This window comes from Oryzias latipes, chromosome 17 (assembly GCF_002234675.1).
Source record: "Oryzias latipes chromosome 17, ASM223467v1".
In the NCBI taxonomy this organism is placed as follows: Eukaryota; Metazoa; Chordata; class Actinopteri; order Beloniformes; family Adrianichthyidae; genus Oryzias; species Oryzias latipes.
In genome coordinates, this window is record NC_019875.2 from 17,709,284 (window position 1) to 17,729,850 (window position 20,567).

The following is a 20,567-nucleotide window of genomic DNA, read 5'->3' on the forward strand; positions in this document are numbered from 1 at the left end:
CTGATGGGTCATCAAGTTTAGCCCAGCTTTCCAGGAGAGGCGGGCTGATTCAGGAGGAGCCACCTCTTTCCAGCTAAAGATCTCCACGTTGGTACGCGGTACCACGTCTGCAGAGGCGGAGAGGGGAAAGAGGGGAGCAGACCAAAACAACCCGACAGAAGGCCAAAGAAGAGAAGTTGCGACCGACCGATCCGTGGGAGCAGTGCTGCAACAGTTGGAACGAAACTCTCAGGCAGAGGTGGGACAAAAAAACATAGGCAGCCCCCACCCCTCCTCTCAACTTCCTGCCTTCTACAAACAGCTCATATTCTCCTAAACACGAGAAGAATGCAAAAGACTGGACAAACACATCAACTGGATTAAATAAATAAAGACGCATGACTTTTTGAAGGCCGTTTGCGCCAAGCGCCAAAAAACAAGATTTCTTCCCGGATTCAGTTGGTCGCAGGTTATGTTCTGACAAATTCAGTTCAAGTTGTTTCAAGACTTCTGCCAACTTCGACACCTTTTTGAGAGTGAAGGGATGAAGCTGAAGCTGACGGTCCGCCTGCTGCTGCCGCTGGCGGTGGCGGCGTTGGCGGTGAGGGCGCACGGAGCCGCAGAGCTACAAATCAATCCGGAGGTGAGGGATGCGTTCCTGTGGCCAATGAAGCCTGCAGACTTGTTCTTGAGAGGAAATTGTATATTTCACCGTTTGTCGTATAGATGTGATTGAACTAGAGGTGTTAACTAAAAAGAAAACGAAACTGGTAAATTGTTGAAAAATACAAATATTTGGCGTTTAGATCATGAAAGCTTTTATTGTGAAGTTTATTATGAATCTAACACTAATATCAAAAAGGCTTTATTGAACAGATCTGCTCCTAATTACATCCTGGTTTTGTGGTTTCAGTTAGGATTCTGCCTCCTGACAAATAGTTTGCGTTAAAGCGCATGAGGGGCGGAAAGAAAGGGCTTTAACCCGGGGTTGAAGGAAAAAACCCATAATGATGATAGCGCTCGTAAAAACACAGAAATGCTGAGATGGCAGGGAGCTGGAGAGCAACAGAAGAAGAAAAACCAAGAAAGAAAGAATTACAAGGCAGTGACGAAATGCATTTGATTGTTCTGCGGTCGTGGCAGAGACTGGGGCAAGCTTTAATGGATGAAAGGGGTGAGAGATAAAAGCAGTTCAGGGGGATGAGGAGATAACTGTTGACATCTGTTGAGCTGTAAATGGGGAGGAGGTGAACTTTAGAAGCAACCAAATGCGCTCATCTCTTCCAAAAGCGCACAAGACTGAGCTGTTTTTATCTTTCAACTCATTTGACAAAATTTGTTGGATTTGATTCTTCTGGATCTCCCCAAGACTAAAAACATGAAGTTCTGACTCAATGCAAGGATGCGACTTTTGATGCTGCACACCTGCTTCCTCCGGGTTCCTTATAAGTACGTGTGTGTGCGTCTTCGTGTTGGAGACGCAAAGAACACATTCTGTTGTGTATTATTGGCGCCACAAGGTTCTCTGATCCCTGCGTCCTGCCTGCGTAAAGCTGTAGGCAGCTGGACCAGTGGGAAAAAAATGGAGTTGAATTACTCTATTGACCCACATTCGAAGAATTCAACGCACAAGCATTTAGATGTAAACTGAGAAACCCACAACTTCATCATAGCTCCTTGTCCTCTCAAAAAAGTTATTTTTTTATATAAAAACTGGATTCTGCTGATTTAAAAAAAAAACTACAATGGAGCTTAAAATGACAAAAAACAACTTCTTTTATTATATTTAAATGAAGAAACAACATTTTTTATTTAAACGTTTTTGCTTTGTTAGTAATAATGTAATTTTGCATAACATGTTGGTTTCTCAGATGAGATTGGCCATGTTGGTCAATCATACCTGGTAAAAAAAATTAGTTGCTTTCTAATTATATAGAAAAAAATTGTACAAGTTAATAAAAGAGGAAATGGGATTTTCCATCTCAGCATAAGTGAACATGAAAAAAGGAGAAATGCAACATATTTAGAATAGATTTTCTTTGTGTTACTTTAGAAAACACATCTTTTACTCAACCCATCTGTTCAGATTCTGTTTAGTTTAAAGGAAATCAGGTCAGTGGGTGTATGTCCATCAGCGGGTGCTAAATTACACCGAAATCAAAGGCTGTGGTCTATGACACAAACAGGAAGTGTAGGACAAAATGTATATCCTTCTCTGACGTGTCAGCGTCCACCTGTGGCCACAGTCTGCCCCAGGGCAGCTGTGGCTACAACCGTAGCTTACCATAACCAAGTATGAATGAGGAGTGAATGAATAATGGACACAATGTAAGCGCTTTGGGTGTCTTGAAAAGCGCAGATAAATCCAATCCATTATTATTAAAACTATCTCTGCAAATAAAAAAACAGGCTGAGGTCATTCTCTACAGCAGATGATAGATGACCATGAAGTGATGAATCAGGGAGGACTGTGAGGAAAAAAGGAGGACATTGTTGTCGTTTCTGAGAACGATAAGCCTAAGGGGTGGAAGCCATTTGTGCTGAAAAGAACAGAATGTTGAATACATGATACCATCATGTCCAAACTAAAAAAAAACAAAAAACTTACAAGTTCACTCTTGCACCACTGTGTAGATTTTTTGTCATTGGACTAAAAGGAAATGAGGAAGGAAGTGTCTGGTGTTCATCCGTGGGTGGCATAAGAGCAACTTCCCAGAGGGAGGATGGAAGTGTTACAGAAAATAAGGCTCTACTTAAAGTCATTACCTTATTTCCTGTTCTTTCTTTCTTCTTTAACAAAATCCTGCCACCAAAATTTGCCTACAGCTTACTCATTGCTCATATTACGCTGGCAGAGAGTTCAGTTCCCCTCTTGTGTCACCTGGTTTTATTATTGCTGGCTGAAAATGAAGTTCTAACAGAGAGCAGCTGGGGTTTATGCACTTTACCTGCAAGATAGGTGCACAAATTGAGCAAATGGTATAAAAGTATAAAAGGATTTTACATTTTGTTAAAGAATTTGAGGAGAAAATACATGCTAACTTTACCAACTTCCTGTGCAGCATTAGTTGCAGTTCTGTTTGCTGTATGGCTCAGTTGGACTCCCATCGCAGTTTTTTTCCATTGGCTTTTAACAAATGGAACAACTGAGTCGCTACCCCTTCATCTCCTTTTCTCATCCCATGCAAAATTAGCGCTCTGCCTAGCGACAACCATGGTGACCACTGTTTGATTCTTGCAAATCTTCCATTAAACATAAACCTACAATCCTGCGTTTGAACTGGTTCCTGAATTTGGTTCCAAAAACTGTCCTCGCTGAATGGTTTAATGCCTCACTTTAAAGTAATTCTTCTCAAGGCATCAGCTGAGAGGGTTTTGTGCTGCAGGACACCAAAAAAGAAAAAGAAAAAAAGAAAGAAAAGTTCACACCTTAAAAGAACAGGAAAAATAAAAGATTTCTAACAGGAATCACGGTAAATCTATTGACTACCAAGGTGTGAATCCTAGTGGATCAACAATTATCAAAGGTCTCCACTGCAAAGTGAACTTGAATAACTTGCAGTAAAGAAAAAATATGAAAAGAAAAATTGGATTGGCAAGAAAAAAAGGTAGCAGAGCAAGAATGATTATTCTGACAAATATAAAAACAGCTGTCAGTTTCTCTATAGAAGTCTATGTGATTTTGGCTTCTTGGAGCCAGTGGACACTTTCTATTTTAAGGCGCGGGGGGAGGAATCATTCAATCCAGTTCTCGTATACAGTCATGGGGGACTATCCTGACTTTTCTTCTAAAGGCGGGTTAAAAAAAAGCCAAAGCGGCTGGAGCCAGCTCAGTTCCTCTTGATTGGCTTTTTACACTAGCATGGCAGTCTCAGTTCACTCCAATGTAAAAGCACCAGACTTCACAACAAAAACACTGTTATACCCTGGTTCCAACACATCTCTGTGACTAGATTTAACATCCATAACTGCAGGAGGTTTGATGTTTAATAAACTATTGTATTTAATCACATTTTCTACGATAAAAAGTGGCTTAAACAAAGTTTTGGCCTTTTGATTGACAGGTTTCATTCAAATCCCCGGCCCCACAACTGTCAAGCTTGTTTTATACTCAATAATTTTCAGTTTTCTGGGTTTGACGATTACTACAGTCCTTAAAAGCTGTCTTCAAATTGGCCCAATGCAAAATAATTGATCACACGACCAGATATTTTTGTTCATATTTATATATATAGTTGCTGTTAAAGAATCTCTGCTGTCATAACAGGAAAAGGTCACAAGAAAAGTGACTGTAAATATAAAAACGAACCAAAAATGCAGGAGATACAAACAAAGAAATCACTGAAAACTGAAATCACCAACCCAAAAAGTGGAACTATGGGTCCCTGCTGGAGTACGCGTCAGAGCTGTGTTAAATACCCCTACACATCAAACAACTATGACTCTGTCGATCCTTATCCCGCTGAGAATACTGACCGCTTCCTCTTCCTGCCGTAGCTTTACTTACGAGCCATTAGTGTGGTCAAAAATAGTAGTGTGTGATGCTCAATAAGACTTTGTCGAGTCAGCTAAGGGAACCATGTCCAAGATGTGGAACCCGTAAAGTAGAAACAAGAGCTCCCTGTCATTCAACAGCCCTCTTTTGACTGAGCTAAGGGCAAAAGTGGGATTCTGTGGGAAAGAAAACAGTGAATGTGTGAAGGAAAAGAATGAGGCTTACAATCTACTACAATGATGGTTTGAAAAGGCTCCACAATTAAATCCTTCTAGATAAGCGACACCTAAACCCATTTATCAGAACAAAGGATAATGCCAAAGATGTCGTCACATAATCTGGATTCATCCAAAATTCATTTCTCAGTCTTTATGCTTTTCTCTTTCCCGCTCATGTGGCAGACAGTGAGTCTTTCTGTGTCCGCTGGAGCTCCATGAGTCAGAACCAGAAAGAGCTCATTCAGGGATGAAGTCTAACCACATAAGCTCCATGTCTCTCTAAGACAGATGGACAGGGGGAGGTCAAGGGGCCATCAAGGGCCTGCAAGGCTGCCTTTATCTTTCTGCTAATCCTCCAGACCGGACGAGCATCCTTGGCACGCTCGCGGGGGTCTAAAACAGTGGAGCAGGGAAACAAAGACGGGAAAATAAGTGTTTTGCATTACGCAGTGTTAGCATTTGGGTTGGTCAGGGTGTGGCTCTTCATGAATGTGCACCCTGAAGATCCTGGGTTTTTATTGGGAAGCTGAGTAAACAAGAAGAGAAAGGATCGGAGGTAAAAACATGAAGGTGAGACGTCGATCGGTGAGCTCTCCGCCCGCTCTTTACTTCGTTTATTTCCCTATCACCTTTTTGGCACTGTCACTAGATGTCAAACTATGCAAAATAAATAACAGATTCAATTGATTTCTGTTTTGGTCAGATCATGTTATGCATGAGCAGACGCCACGCCCAAACAGGAAACAGTTCCGCTGAGCACAAAGTGTGTATAAACCACAATTTAAAAAAAGTGCTGGAACAGCTGACAAAATGACTCGAACAGCAGAATATCAAAGTGGTCTCGGGGTTTCACTGTCTTCACTGAAGCCTCAGTGTTATTTTTAAGCTGTAGTCTGAAAAATGAACAGGTTTAAGCAAAGCTGTGTGGGAGACGTGCGGCTGGCGGCCGTCCACAGTTCAAAGCTGCACTGCGGTGAAAAGGGTTTAAGGAGAAAGTCAGGTCAAGCTCCCATCAAGGCCAAAGGAGACTTCTAGATTTAAGTAAAAACATCTCTCTGTCTCAGTAGATTCAGTCAACAACACAGAACAAAAAAACACACAACTTTGGACACTAAGTCTTTGTTAAGACCTGAAGTCCTTGTTTATTTTATTGTCAGTTCAATCAGCAAAAGTCCTCATGGTCACTGGAGCGTCTTTGATGGTCTAACAGCAGTTGAGTTCAGTCATTAGATGGAAACATGCCAGATCTTACTCCTTCAGACTCCAAAACACCCAAACACAAAAATGGGTTCGACAAAAGCTTTCTTTGATTGTCAGGGCTGGAAGCAGCTGCAAAGAAAATATCCCAAACTTTAATTTTTTGGAGATGTTTGTACTGAAGTTAGTTGTGACACACCTGGGTGATGTTTGAAACTTGTTCTCTGCATGTGATCCATCCATTGATTGTATAAGAGAACTGGACTGAGCGACTCCTCCCTCCTGGCGTTCAAATAGGAAGACTCCAAGAAGTCAAAATCAAACAGACTTCTATAGAGAGATAAACAGCTGTTACTCAGTCTTTAAATGAATCAGAATAACCATTATTGCTCTAATACCTTTTTATTAACGTGTTCTTACTAATCCCAATCTTTCTTTGATGAAATTCCTTCTGTAGGGTAAGTTATTCACATTATAAACTGGCCAATCAGATGCCTCGATAAAAGCATGTGCTGCCCGCTCGCCCCCACCTTGAACGTTATATTGAGAGAGGCTACTTCACTTCTTCTTAAATAGTACACTATATAGTGCATTCACCATTTTGTAGGGCTGTCTGAATGTACAAATAAATAAATGGAGTACCCTAGAAACCTCCCAGAATTCTCTGCGATGCTGACTGTGGAGTTGAAATTATAACCTTCTGGTCTCAGGGCGGACACTCTACCACAATGCCAGTGAGTTGGTGACAGCTCCTTCACCTGACTATATCAACAAAACAAAGCTGAAAACACTGCTTCTTGTTCATTTTGAAATCATTAATCCACCTTTTTGCCTTGCTCTGCAGTCATGGCTTCAACAGTATGGCTACTTGCCTCCTGGAGATTTGAGGACCCACTCCCTCCGCTCCCCCCACTCCGTCTCATCTGCCATCGCCACCATGCAGAAGTTTTATGGTCTCACCGTTACCGGCACTTTCGATCAAAGTACCATTGAGTGAGCACCCTGACAATGAAAGTAAATATCTTGACGCAAATTGTTGCACGTACAAACCGCTGGGACATGTTTTTGTTTGGCAGGGCCATGAAGCGGCCGCGCTGTGGCGTGCCAGACAAGTTTGGGGCCGAGCTGAAAAGCAACCTGAGGAGGAGGAAGCGCTACGCCTACCAGGCTCTGAAGTGGCACAAAAAAGATGTTACTTTCTCGTAAGTCCACAAGGAGTGCACAATGGTTGAACTTTACGTTGATGCAGATGTAGAAGCTGAGTGGATCATTTTTCTTCTAGCATACAGAACTACACCCCAAAGGTGGGCGAGTACGAGACCCATGAGGCCATCCGGAGGGCCTTCAAAATTTGGGAGAAAGTCACACCACTACGTTTCCGGGAGATCCCCTACAGCTACATCCGGGATAAGGTGGAGAAGTTTGCTGACATCATGATCTTTTTTGCGGAGGGTTTCCACGGCGACAGCAGCCCGTTTGATGGTGAGGGGGGTTTCCTGGCACACGCCTATTTTCCCGGCGATGGGATTGGTGGAGACACCCATTTCGACGCAGCTGAGCCGTGGACGATTGGAAACAAAGATCTGTCGGGTGAGCTCCTGTTTTTTGAACTCTTTTGACTCTCTGAGAGCTTAGATGTTTAAAATTAGGAGTTTTGTTTTGCAAATGGAAGCGAAATCAGGTCCAGGTCCAGCCTTGTCTCTCCTATTCTAGGGTGCAAATTCCTGTATGGGTGTGTTTGAAAAATGTAGAGGTCACAGAAATGTACAAACTCCATCCTCCTGAAAGTTTGAGATAGTTTCATATTTTTTACTCGGCTCTTCTCAGAATGAGCTCCTAAAACCAGGGTTCTTCCATTTCAGGAAATGACGTCTTCCTTGTGGCGGTGCACGAACTTGGTCACGCGCTGGGTCTGGAGCACTCCAACGATCCCTCAGCCATCATGGCTCCTTTCTATCAGTGGATGGACACAGAGAACTTCCAACTCCCTGATGATGATCGCAGAGGCATACAGCAAATTTATGGTATGCTAAATGTAGGCTCACCAACAGTTATCCAAATATCTTGGTTTTGTTTGACTCTAGTATGTCTTAGGAGCTTAGAAACCATCAATTATTATTGGTATAAAATGAATTCTCATGTATTCAAATGATCTTTTCTACAAATCTTGAAGTATAGTTTTAACTCTTTATTGCCTGAGGGAAACTTTTAAGATTTAGAAGTTGGCTTAATATATTTTCAAAAATATAATATTCAATAATTGTTGTCTTGTCTAATCTAGTGTTTAATCAAAATGGGGTGGCCCCTGAGTTAAAAGACTTTGGTTGGATGGGTGATTTTCCTTAAAACTCTTACCTTTTAGAGAGCAAATTTTATTTTCTCACAAAATTAATTTCTATTTCAGAAACCTGACATTTGATCTTAAATTTTTGACGTTATCTTTTTCCATCCAAACTTTATTTAGATCCCAGATTTATGACAAAAAGTCTAAGCATTCTTTTGGTTAAAATTATTTATTACTTTAAATTTTCCTCAAAACTACTACTTATCTAAACTGACTCTTAACATTTTAAAGTTGTCATTTCATAAATACGACTTTACTTTTAATCTGTAAACTGTAGTAATTTAAAATTTCTTATATTTTCCGTCTTCAAAAATTTAACTTTTTTTCATGAATCGTTATATATGCAATACCTTATTAATGTTATTTAATGCATGATAAATTAACTATTAAATAAAGTGTTAAAAGCCACGTTTATTTATTACTTTGCATTATTAAGTGTAATTTTTGATGTATTAGTTAACAAATGTATATTATTCAAAATGTATCCATTTTTTGTCAGACCTTTACATTTAAATCTTGGTTATTCGGATTAATCTTAGTACTTTTTTAATTATAATCTAAAATTCTGAATTCTAGACAAGATTACAGAAAACAAAAAAAAACTTTCATAAATCAGGTCAATCAGTGACACAGGTCTTTGGGATTTACTTTCTATACTTTTTGTATAGAAAGTGTTATAGTGTTCTCTATGTAACCTTTGGCGAAGCTCCCTTTGACGTCCTAAAACATCAAATATGACCACCTTTACACAGGCTCCGGGTCAAACTTTCCACCTCCACCCGTAACACCGCAAACACCTGACCTCGACCCTCAGCCCACCTATTCACCTGACAAGCCTCGCTTTGGCCCCAACATATGCGATGGACACTTTGACACCATCGCCATCTTCAGAGGAGAAATGTTTGTGTTTAAGGTAAAGCTGGTGTTGGGCTCTGATTAAATGAGCACACCTGGATTTTTAATGTTTTTACATATTCCCCCTTGCAGGAGAATTGGTTCTGGCGAGTTCGGAACAACCACGTGTTGGACGGATACCCCATGCCTATTGGTCACTTTTGGAGGGGACTGCCCACTCATATCAATGCTGCTTTTGAAAGAGAAGATGGGAAATTTGTCTTTTTTAAAGGTAAATTCGACTTAAAAACTGCTATAGCTTGACCTTCTTTAGTAAAATGAAACATTCCAGACTTCTCACTTTATTTTTTTATCAGTATACTATTTTATATCACTACCTTTTTCACACAGGGGACAGATACTGGGTCTTCAGTGAATCTATTTTGGACTCTGGTTACCCCAAAAAGCTGTCAGAAATGGGCTCTGGACTTCCAGAAGATCGCATAGATGCTGCTCTCTATTATACCCTCAACGGACAGACATTTTTCTTCAGAGGGAACAAGTTAGTCATCAGTTTTCCTTGTGGTTGTTGCTTGTTGAAAAAAAAAACCCAAACTGTGCTGAGTTTTAAAAGGTTCCTGGGAAAATCCCACTGCTAGAAGATTGTATGTTAAAAATTCAGATGTGCACAAAATCCCAAACTACAAGTCAGTTAATGATGAAAAATACACTGTGGGGGAATTTTATGAGTATTTAACCTACTACAGCGGTTGTTACTGTTTAAAAAAGCCATAGTCAGTTGTTATAAAATGCAAACTCTTAGTTACCTCCTTTGAGTGCTGCTCCCATTATAGGTAGGCTTTGTTTGACGGCTAACTGTAAAAATTAGGGTGGAAATAAAAAATGATCAATAATCTCACTCTGATCTTGGTTTAAGGTGTCGCAGTTCTAAGTCTAAAAACCGAGTTTTAAGGTTAACAGTTGAAATAATTGTTCCATGGTAGCAGGAATTGGTTCTGCTCTCTGCTGTCACAGGTGTGTTTTCACCAATGAAAAATCCCTCTCACTTCCGTGTTGAAATATGTTTAAAACTAAAACACTAGGAGCCAAGTCAATTTACCGTCTCACCACTAGGAGGTTTGTCACAAAGGAAGCTCAGTCTGCATAGTTTTGTACCACGTAGGTGTACTATCTTAAATGATTTGACCTCACAATACAAATATTTGTCACCAGATATCAAATTTTTAATTTGTCTTCACTGAATTTCACTTGAGTGTTTAAAATTGAGCATTAGATTGACAGGCGGGGTTACAATTTGCAGCTCTTGCTTGTTTTTCCTGCCTATTTGCCCACTTACAGAAAATCCATGGTTGAGTAATGTCAGGTAGCAAGCTGGTCATATTGGTTTGCACTCGCACAAATTTGCCACAAAAAGGAGAAAATAAATTCCTGCTACTGGCTGTTAGATCTTAGAAGTAAAAATAGGAACAAAGATGATTTAAAAAATTGACAAAAAAATGACGAGTGGCAGGTAAATTTAGATTCATTTCAAGATCTAGTCATTGTTATCTGTTTTTTTCGTCAAGTGTCTTAACTTAAATCCAACATGCATTTTTAAACTTTATTAGCAAACTGTCCTTCTATATAACCTTGTTTTGGCCTTTTTTTTTTCTATTCTGCATAGCTTTACCTTTTGCTTATTCCTTCAGGTATTATCGTTTTAATGAGGGATCCAGAACTGTTCATGAGGAGTATCCCAAATCCATCAGTATGTGGCAGGGGGTACCTGAAAACATTAAGGCGGCCTTCATGAGCAAAGATCAGGGTAAAGTTTTCATCCTGTTATGTCAACAAATACTTTTATGTTTTTGTCTGATGCATTTTTTTCACTATTTACTTTTCTATCCTCTAGCTTATACTTATTTCTACAAAAACAATAAGTACTGGAAGTACAACAGCCAGATGATGCGGGTGGAGCCTGGATACCCCAAGTCAGCTCTTCGTGACTGGATGGGCTGCCCCAACGAAGACCCAAAGACAGATGGAGGAAGAGGAGGAAATGACAAGGACAAGACGAAGGAGAAGGACAGAGAGGACAGCGACAGAACTCGGGACAGAGACAGAGAAAGGGAGGAGTGGGATACGGAGACAGTGGCTGATGTGGATGTGACGATCATCGAGACCAGCTCAGGCAGCGGGGCAGCAGTCGTGGTCTTGCCGTTATTCCTGTTGGTGTGCGTGATTGCTACGTTAGCAGTCTTGCTGTTTTTCCGTCGATACGGCACGCCACGTCGACTCCTGTACTGCCAGAGATCCCTACTAGACAAGGTATAGACAGAAGTGAAGCGTCGGATGTAGGGGTGTAACGATTCCTTTTAACAACGATTCGATTCAGATCATTTGTGGTTGACGATAGTATTCATCGTCGATATCTGTTCATTTTGAGCGATCTGATTCACTGACCTAAAATCAATCAAGGACATCATTGCCAAAAATTCAACCAGTGTGACTCAGAGATACGTTTTCAAGATGCTTTGTATTTCTTGCAAGATAATGAAGTGTAAATTCAATATGTAAACAAGGATTAATGGCAAATCCATTCACATTTTAGTTTCATAAGATTCAACCCACTGCTGTTTTTACACATCAAATTAATACCAAGGGAACATTATTAGAACATTTTTGTACGGGCAAGTCTTTGCTAAATTCAAAGTGTTTCCACACATTGTACTGGACTTGTGTTGTCCGGTGTGATGCACATGGTCGTTTTTACGTTAAAGTAAACAAACCTGCCATGCATTAATCCAAATTGTATTTTTTAATATAAACTATTATTGAATTATTTCATTTTGAAACAATTTTATAATGGTCGATGCGAAAGATCAATCTGGTTGGATCGTAGGAATCTAAATCGATTCATCGATTAAGTCGACTAATCGTTACACCTCTAGTAGGAAGGGAAGAGAGAAGGACGTGAGAGAAACACCCCCATGAGGGAGCAGGAGACGAGGAAAAGACGAGGGAAGATGGATAAGTGATAATTCATTGCAAAACCTGTCATTAACTCTTTGTCAGCCACTCCTTGCGCTTTTTCCTCTCTCTTTTAGCCTCCTCTCCTGTGGTAACTGACGCCAGCTCCTTGCTGTTTGTTTTAGCCTTTTTCAATGTCTCTTTTTTTTTCTTTGTGAATTTCTGCTTCACATCTGAAACATTGCAGAGTCAGGCGGTTGTTGAACCCCCCCCTTTCGTCCTCACTAACTCAAACACTAACATGGCCACAAACACAAACTGCAGAGTCACAGTGTTTCCCAATCTTCCAGTAAAGCAGGAGCCAGTTTGGACCATAAATGGTGAAACAAGCACAACTTTACGAAGCCCGACATGCACTCCCATCAGTGTGGCGCAACAAACACAACTGTGTCTTTTCCTTTTTCACACTTTTTTGTTGTCATAAATGATGTTGTCATTAGTATTATGTCTGTTACTATTATTGTTGTTGTTGCAAATGTTTTTTTGTACAATGTCATTAAACGTCCTGCTGGGCAGAGACATATAAAAGTGGCCTTAATTTTATATTTGTGGGAACAGTGAACTGGGATAAGGGTTTCTTGAAACTTGATCATTTTTTTTTTTGTTTGTTTGTTTTTTAGTTCTGGACACCTTGATTCAATTTAAAGTGAAAATAAAACGGATGATCTTAAAAAGACTCTTTCTTTCATTTTCATTTTTAATCAGGGCCGTTCAACAATGACAATAATACTAAAAATGATGATAATAATGATAACCAGTTATTTTTTTTGTGCACGTTTCATGCTTTTCTTACAAGAATAAAGCAATTTCAAAAGGCTTTCTGTGCTCTGATTTTCCCTGCCATCTGGGCTTCCCCAACTTCCCTGGACCTCCAGGTTACTTGTTCCCCAACCGCACCACTCCGCACTACCGGGGATCAGGATCTGGCACGCTTCAAACTGGGTCGGAAAATGCAGACTGCGTCCAACGATTAAGTAGAAACAGGGACGAGGATAGTTGTACAAAGCCATTTCTGCACAGCAGGAAAAGAAATATAAGCTGTAAACCTTGAGCGTGTTCTTTGGTGTGACTGAACGTGTGAGAACTATAATTATAATCCAATATTCTTGTCGTTATAAATCAAAACGTGCGTTTGAGGTTTGACAAACTGTGAGTACAAAACCATAAATTCCTCCACTGGATTTTTTGTTTTGTTTTTTTATATATTTTGGGGCGCTTTAAAAGACCAAACAGCAAATGTATTCATCTCCTTTCCTCCTTCACAGCTGGCAGCCAGAAATGAGATTTGTTGTAAATAATTTCATTGGTGGGCGTCATCGCTTCTATGATGTGACATGATTAGACCAACGGTGCAGCATTCTGCTTTAAAATAAAAAAAAAGCCTCCAGTTTCAGGAAAAGGGCTTTGTCTTGTGTTTTTGAGAGTTGGAGCTGAGAGAAGAAGTCACAAGGTTTTTTAGAGGGGAGCAAAAGGAGGGTTTAGTCCCATTTGGAGGCCACAGATGGAGCAGAATTCCATTACTAACATCTGGAATTCCAACTGCATCATGTGAGCCAGACACACAGCAGGACGCGGCATTGAGAAAATGGGGGAGGGGAGTTTGTTTGGATCTTTTTTTCTTAATGTGTTGGAAACTTTTGGGGGGGGGAAATTGGAATTTTCTGTGGAGCTGAATCATTATCTCAGCCCTGCGGCCTGCAGACCTGCTGAGCATTTAGCTGCGGGTCACTGCCTTTTTGTTCTTCCCAGCTGACTCTGCAGAGCAAAGAAAAATGAGAAGCTTCAGCATTATTCCTCCCCACAGTCCTCTCTTTTCTCTTCTTGGTGTGTAACTGGAGAGGTTTTCCTTCACTGTCTGCAAAGTGTGTCACTTCTTTTTTTCCCCTAAAGCCAAACAAAAGACCGCAGCCCCCTGGACCCTCTCAGAGATCTTAAGACGCATATTTGTGCAATTTCTAATTACATTTGATTTAATTGTTTTTGTTGAAATAAGACACAATATAAGTAACATTCACGAAGTCTAAATGATTTGTTATCACTAATGAATACTAATTACGAATTTATTAAATTTGAATTGAACAAAATACACCATTATCCAGAAGTATGTATTTCTAACAGTTTTATTATTGTTTTTATTTAATATATAACGCTTTTGTTACTTTTGCAAAGCTTAAAGAAGCTCTTACTGATGATTTCTTAATCTTTGTCAATCATGATACTAATATTAACCCAAAAATTGTGGGGCAAAGGTTTTTTGCCATAGCTGGTGCTGCCTCCCCTTGCCCCCCTTGCTCCGCCCCTGCGATCATCCTAGTTTTTTCTTATTTTAAGCACACACGTCCAATATTTAGTAGCCTAGTCATTTACTAATAAGTCTTTCTATTTCAGGTAATTATTAACCATCAAGACAATTGAAATCCCCTTAAAGATACTGAGCAAATCTCAGAGTTTTGCAGTGTTTTGCCTTCAGTGCTGCTTTAACCCTCATTGACATGAATTCCATCATGAGTTACAAACATTCCTCATAGAAAGTTTTTCCAGCAATGACTTTAGCACATCCTTGATAAAGAAATTTCAAGCTCCACCACACACCGAGGACGTTTAATGTTCACATATTTTTGCTTATCACCTTCAAATGATTAGATTTTGAAATATTAGCTGTGGAGTTGTAATGGTAGAAATCACATAATTAAAAAAAGGAGAAAGAAACTACTGTTTACAAAAGACAAAAAAAACAACAACCCAAAAACGAATACATTCTGTAAATGTTGCCTCTGTTTGCATGAAGTGTGTCTCTGTTGTTGGATTGACATTATCTTTGCATGAAATCCCGAACATGTCTTGCTGCTCTTTCAGTGTTTACATTGCATTGTAATTTCATAAAGCTCCCACCAAGTTTGAATCATGTTACAAACACAACTTGATAAATATTAAATACACTGGGACCCTCTCTAACTCACTTAGCAAGAATCCCTGAGAGCATTTGAAGCCAAGATGTTATATGAGGTGGGCAAAATGTTCACATTCGGAGTAAAATGCAAAAAGCTACACAAGAAAACTACAAACATGAGCAACAACCATCCATCCATTTTGTTAACTCGCTGTATCGCTTTCGGGGTCACGGGGCTGCCGGAGCCAAACCTGGCTACTGTTGGGTTGCCAGTTGTCACAGGGCCACACAATCACACACACAATCACACTAACAATGTAAAAAAAAAACATGTAAAGCATGATTTTGGACTGTGGGAGGAAGCTGGAGTTCACGGAGAAAACACATGCATGTAGAAAGGTCCCGGTTGGGATTGAAACCAGGGCCTTCAACGAAGTGAGGACGCTATCTTCTACACCACTGTAAACATTTATAGATTTATAAGTCTAAGACACCTTTAAATAAATCCTGATTATCCTTGTGATTAAAATATCAATTTTGGGTGGTGACAAGAGCCTCGCTGTGATCAATTCCATTTTTGATCAGTTGTTCAGAGGTGCAAAACTGAGCAAAGATGTCTAAACGAATGACGTGTTTTAGGTATGATTTGGAGTTTTCATCCCAACTTTTTTTCTAAAAAGTTTCTTTTTTCCCCCCACTACATCATGTCTGCAATGAGGAAGGAAATATTGGCTCGTGTGTGGTATTGAGACAAAAAAAAATTTCTTTAAGGAACTACTTTTCCTGGTTTCTAACTTATTTAACATTTGTTCTTCATCTTTCATATACACAAAGATGTTTTCCTTCACTTTGTCTCTAAATTTGAAGCATTACAGAGACAAAACAAAGTAACCTAATAAGAATCCATGCAAAGCAAGAAAGTTTTCTCCTACAATTTTTGGATTTATTACTGAAATGTATCAATTTTATAATATTCTTAAAAGTATTCACACTACCGAAGTGTAATGGAACTTTGTACTTCTCTTCTTGATAAGTAATGATAAGTAATGTTTTCTCTTCTCAGGTAACTATGTGTTAATTTCTTATTCACTTGTCCTTTGATGTAATCATTTTGTGTAGAAACCGTTTAAAGTCATCTAACGGGAAGAAAACAATTTGTCAAGATTGATGAATTTACATCAGAAAGCATAGAGATAAGTTGTGGTGTCCCACAAGGATCAATCCTGGGCCCGCTGCTATTCAACATATACATAAATGATATATTCAATGTTTCAAAGCTTATGAAACTCATATTATTTGCTGATGACACAAACATATTCTATTCTACAGACAATCGTACGGAACTTATCTATGTGGTAAACACAGAGTTAACCAAAATAAAATCATACGATCATAAAATCATTACAACCCAAATAAAGAGCTCTCAATTGAAATGAATATGTCCTAACTGAAAGTGTTACAGAAATCAAATTCTTAGGGGTTTTTATTGATGACAAACTAAATTGGAAGCAAGACATCAGACTCATACAAACAAAAAGTCTCAAAAATTATTTCAATCATAAATAAATCTAAACGTATATTAGAATACAACAGTAGATATTTATTGTACTGTTCTTTAATATTACCATATTTCACCTACTGTATAGAAATTTGGGGGAATAATTATAAGAGCTCACTCCATCCTCTCTTTTTACTTCAAAAAATGAGCCGTCAGAATTGTGCATAAAGCCAGATATCTTGATCATACAAACAATTCATTTTATCAATCCAGTCTTTTAAAACTGTATGACCCTGTGGATTTTTACACTGTGCAACTTTTATACAGAGTCAGTGGGAAATCGTTACCAACCAACATCCAAAAACAGTTCTTAGAAAATGAAGGAGACTATAAACTGAGAAGATGTAGGAACTTCAAGATCAAACTGATAAGAACCACAAAGAAAAGTTTCTGTGTGTCGGTGTGTGGCACTAAACTTTGGAACGGGTTAAGTAAGGAGCTCAAACAATATTCAAGAAAATGTATAGAGAAACTCTGATTTCAGGATATGAAGATAAGAGGAGTTAAAGATCAACAGGTGTTTGAATAATTCCAATACATGTGTGAACTTGATTGTGGTGAAATAATCAAAGCTCTTTTAATTACAACCAATGAGTGTTACATTGTAATGTGCAATAATGATTACTGAAAGGTTTAAATTACAATCAAAAAGCTATTGATTTTCTTTACTTGATCTGCAATGTGTAGCAATGATTACTGGTTTATTGTGATCATGTTTTCTAATAATCAATGATTATGACATAATGGTTATCGTCACTGTTTATGGGTGGGATTATTTCATTTTGATTCTTCCCACTCCTTTTCAAGCAATAAATCAAGCTCTACTTGACTTTAGTTAATGATCACTGTATTTATTTAAGCAAATGTGATTTAAGTGACTTTAAGTTATATGTTGAAAATAATTTTTCCTAATCGGTTTAAGATATTTTTTCTCTTTCCAGACATCCTAACATCAATCGTCTTTCCTAGACTTTGGGATGTTTGTTTACTTCTTAAAATCTCAGCTGAAAGTTAGCCTTTTTGTCCTTGCACAATGCCTACACTTAGAATGGGGTGCTCTTCAGAACAGTTTTTTTTTAATATCAGGGAAAGGTAGAGCATACATTAAAATAAAAACAAGATAAAAGTGTAAAGCAGGCAAGAAAGCAATATTTTCACATCCTTTTAGACCTTTTTTTGGGGTCTCATATGGTGCGGTTTCCTAAACTCTGTTGGAAAACACCTTGATCATACAGTAAGAGATGCTGATTCAGATTTCCTGAGCTGAGGCTACCCTCATAATGACCTGGCCACATTCGCAAGGACCCCCTCTTTGGTCTGACATTTAAACATCCTTCTTTTATAAGGTTAAACACTTCCTGTTCTTCATCTTCACATCTCCAGCAGGCTATTAATGAAGTACAGCACCAGGATGTGCTTTTTTCTTTTACTTGCACTCTGCCTTTTTCGGTTGCAACAGGACACATCTGGTTTCCATAAGCATTTACATGTCATCACACAAAAAAAAGAGGTGGGGGCGAACAGAGGAAGGAGGAGGGTGTATACATTGAAGTCAAGTTTTGAATTTCAAGAAGTACGAGATGATCTGTTGGGGCCTCGCCGTATTTCCTCACAGGTTGTGTTTTTTTGGCCATGATCGTTCATGAAGACAAGTAACAGCAAATCCAACCTAAACTTGATTTAAAACTAGTAGGTACATGAGACACAAAGAGCTGTCAGGGAGGCATACAGAACTCAAAAAAGCCACACGGTAGCTTTTGAGCTCCTGCCCGCTTCCACTGAGAGTGGAGGTGACTGTTTGCAGAGCAGAAATTGTGTGGTTCTCGCTGCCCACTCACCAGCACAGGAGCTGGTGATGATCCCACTGCCTCTGACCTGAACCCTGCACCACACAGTGGTCAGCTTTGATCCTACTGCAAAGATGGCTCCAGAAGAAAATGCAAAATTTTAGGTTTTTTCACAACTGTGCATGCTACTGTCTCTAAATGAACTCAAAATTGATGACACACTGACCAGGAAAAAGTAAACAAACTCAAACTTTATTCAAATCATTCACAAACAGTTAAAGAACAGTAGTATCAGAAGCCAAACTACAACATTTTGACTGACTGTAGATTATATGGTTTAAAAATGATGGCAAGGGTCACCGAATTAGCTCTGATTTGATTTCTTGTTAATTAGATAGTCTGATTGACAAACGTCTGGCTGAGATGCACCACAAACAGTAAAATAAACTTTTTTTTTTAATCCTTGCTGACATTACACTGCCTAATACTACGTTTCCGGCATTGAGATGATCCTGTGACACAGGTCTTTTATTTTGAAGGGAAGTCATGTGAACCTCTGTCCAAAGTCATAAATTATTTCATATGTTATGCTTGTTTTGTTTATGCCAAAATCTTCATTTACATTGATCATGAAAACAACATGTCTTATTTTTCTATAGGGTGAAGTGAGCATTTGTTTGTTTGAAGTGAGCGTTGTTGTCAGTAAGAATTCGACCTGAATGGCTCTTTAAGTGAGGAAGACTGCAGACCCCTGAAATAAACCAACCATGAGGTTTGAGGAGCAGGTAAGATGAATTGCTCTGATGCACTGAACATGAACCTCATAAAGTTAAATACAAAGTCCTTTGTGGATTTTTGGGAGACGTACATCAGCTAAAAGCCTGGGAGAAACCCCATTTAACCCACATTCAGCAACAACTCCACATGAAGGACCGGCAGAAACCAAAGGAACTAAGATGTGGTTGTGAGCCAGTCCAATCAGCCAGTTCACTGCACTGTACAGATGAATATCTGTGAAGTTCAGCAAGCTGAGGCAGGTCTCAAGGTGTGTGGGCTGAAGTCGGGAAGCAAACCACCAACCCAAGGAACTGCTGCAACCGTCAATGTTACATGGGATTAAATGTTAGGGTGCAGCAACTTTATTTTTTTTACATTTCTATTTTTTTAATATAAAAACAGCTAGAAATGTTCTACATCAGGTTGAAAACATCTGGACAATAATAATGGGAAATAGACGTTAAAAACATTATTTTAAAAAAGTCAGTCCCACAATAACAGTTCTGAGGGAAAAAAAACAATTGTCATCAGTTTTTCCTTGGAAATGTTTGCTTTTACTTGTCATCCATGAGCAACTTTGCTTCAGTTTATGATTTGGAACAGGACTGAACTTTATTCCTGGCTGATCAATGCAGATGGTGGTGTGAAAGGTCCTTGCAGGGTTCAGACAAGAGTTTCATCAGGGCAAAAAAATGTTTTGCTCAGCAACCAAAAGGCTGTAATTATCCGGAAGCTTCTGCTGAGCTTCGCAGGATGAACTTTAAGACCAGAAAGAAGGACAGCGGCTGATGTGGAGGAGAGATGGTATATATGACTAAGAAAACGGAGAAATGAGGGAACAGAGAAAACAAAAGTAACACAAATGAGCTACATTGCACAATTGGGACCATAGATGAATGTAAAGTCCATGATCATTTCTTCATTAAGGGAATGAAACAATAATTCTCTGAGTGAACCCTTTATATTTATATATTTAGTACCTTTAGTATATTTAGTATAATTTCTCCTGAAAAAAGTAATTTAAGACAAGTTTTTATTTTTTAAAGTTGTTCTATAAGGTGATGTAACATGACTGCCCCCTTGTGGCCTTTTTAGGTACGCACATCCATTCTTGCAGTAATTAGAAAACTGGTTTAACCCTTGTGCTACCCTAGGCACTTTATCATTGGGAGTTGGGTCATCTAGACCCACTAGACAGTACGCTGAACCTTTTTTTCTTCAATGATTTGTGATCTTCACTGGTGTCCATGGATTACATGAAATCCGCTCCACCTTTGTCATGGTAGGAAGAACACGTCAATGTAAGGGTGGGGTCACAGGATAGCACAAGGGTTAAAGCCCCACTCCAATGAAATGATCCAATGAGCATGTTTTCTTTAAACACGTTCTTGTGGCATTTCTGTTATGGAGTGCATTTATAAAGAAAATTACGCCTTTATTCAAATCATAAGGAGCAGA

At 39.1% G+C, this 20,567-nt stretch overlaps 1 protein-coding gene across 1 annotated transcript; it reads left to right on the forward strand.

The window, feature by feature from the left end:
* Positions 1 to 147: 147 nt before the first annotated feature.
* mmp14 (matrix metallopeptidase 14) lies at positions 148 to 12,914 on the forward strand. Its single transcript, NM_001104887.1, is given in 10 exon segments — positions 148 to 622; positions 6,734 to 6,882; positions 6,966 to 7,091; positions 7,172 to 7,479; positions 7,752 to 7,913; positions 8,986 to 9,146; positions 9,221 to 9,359; positions 9,479 to 9,629; positions 10,777 to 10,892; positions 10,980 to 12,914. Coding segments are annotated over 10 exon segments (1,833 nt in total). The 5' UTR covers positions 148 to 523; the 3' UTR covers positions 11,402 to 12,914.
* The last annotated feature ends 7,653 nt before the right edge of the window (positions 12,915 to 20,567 follow it).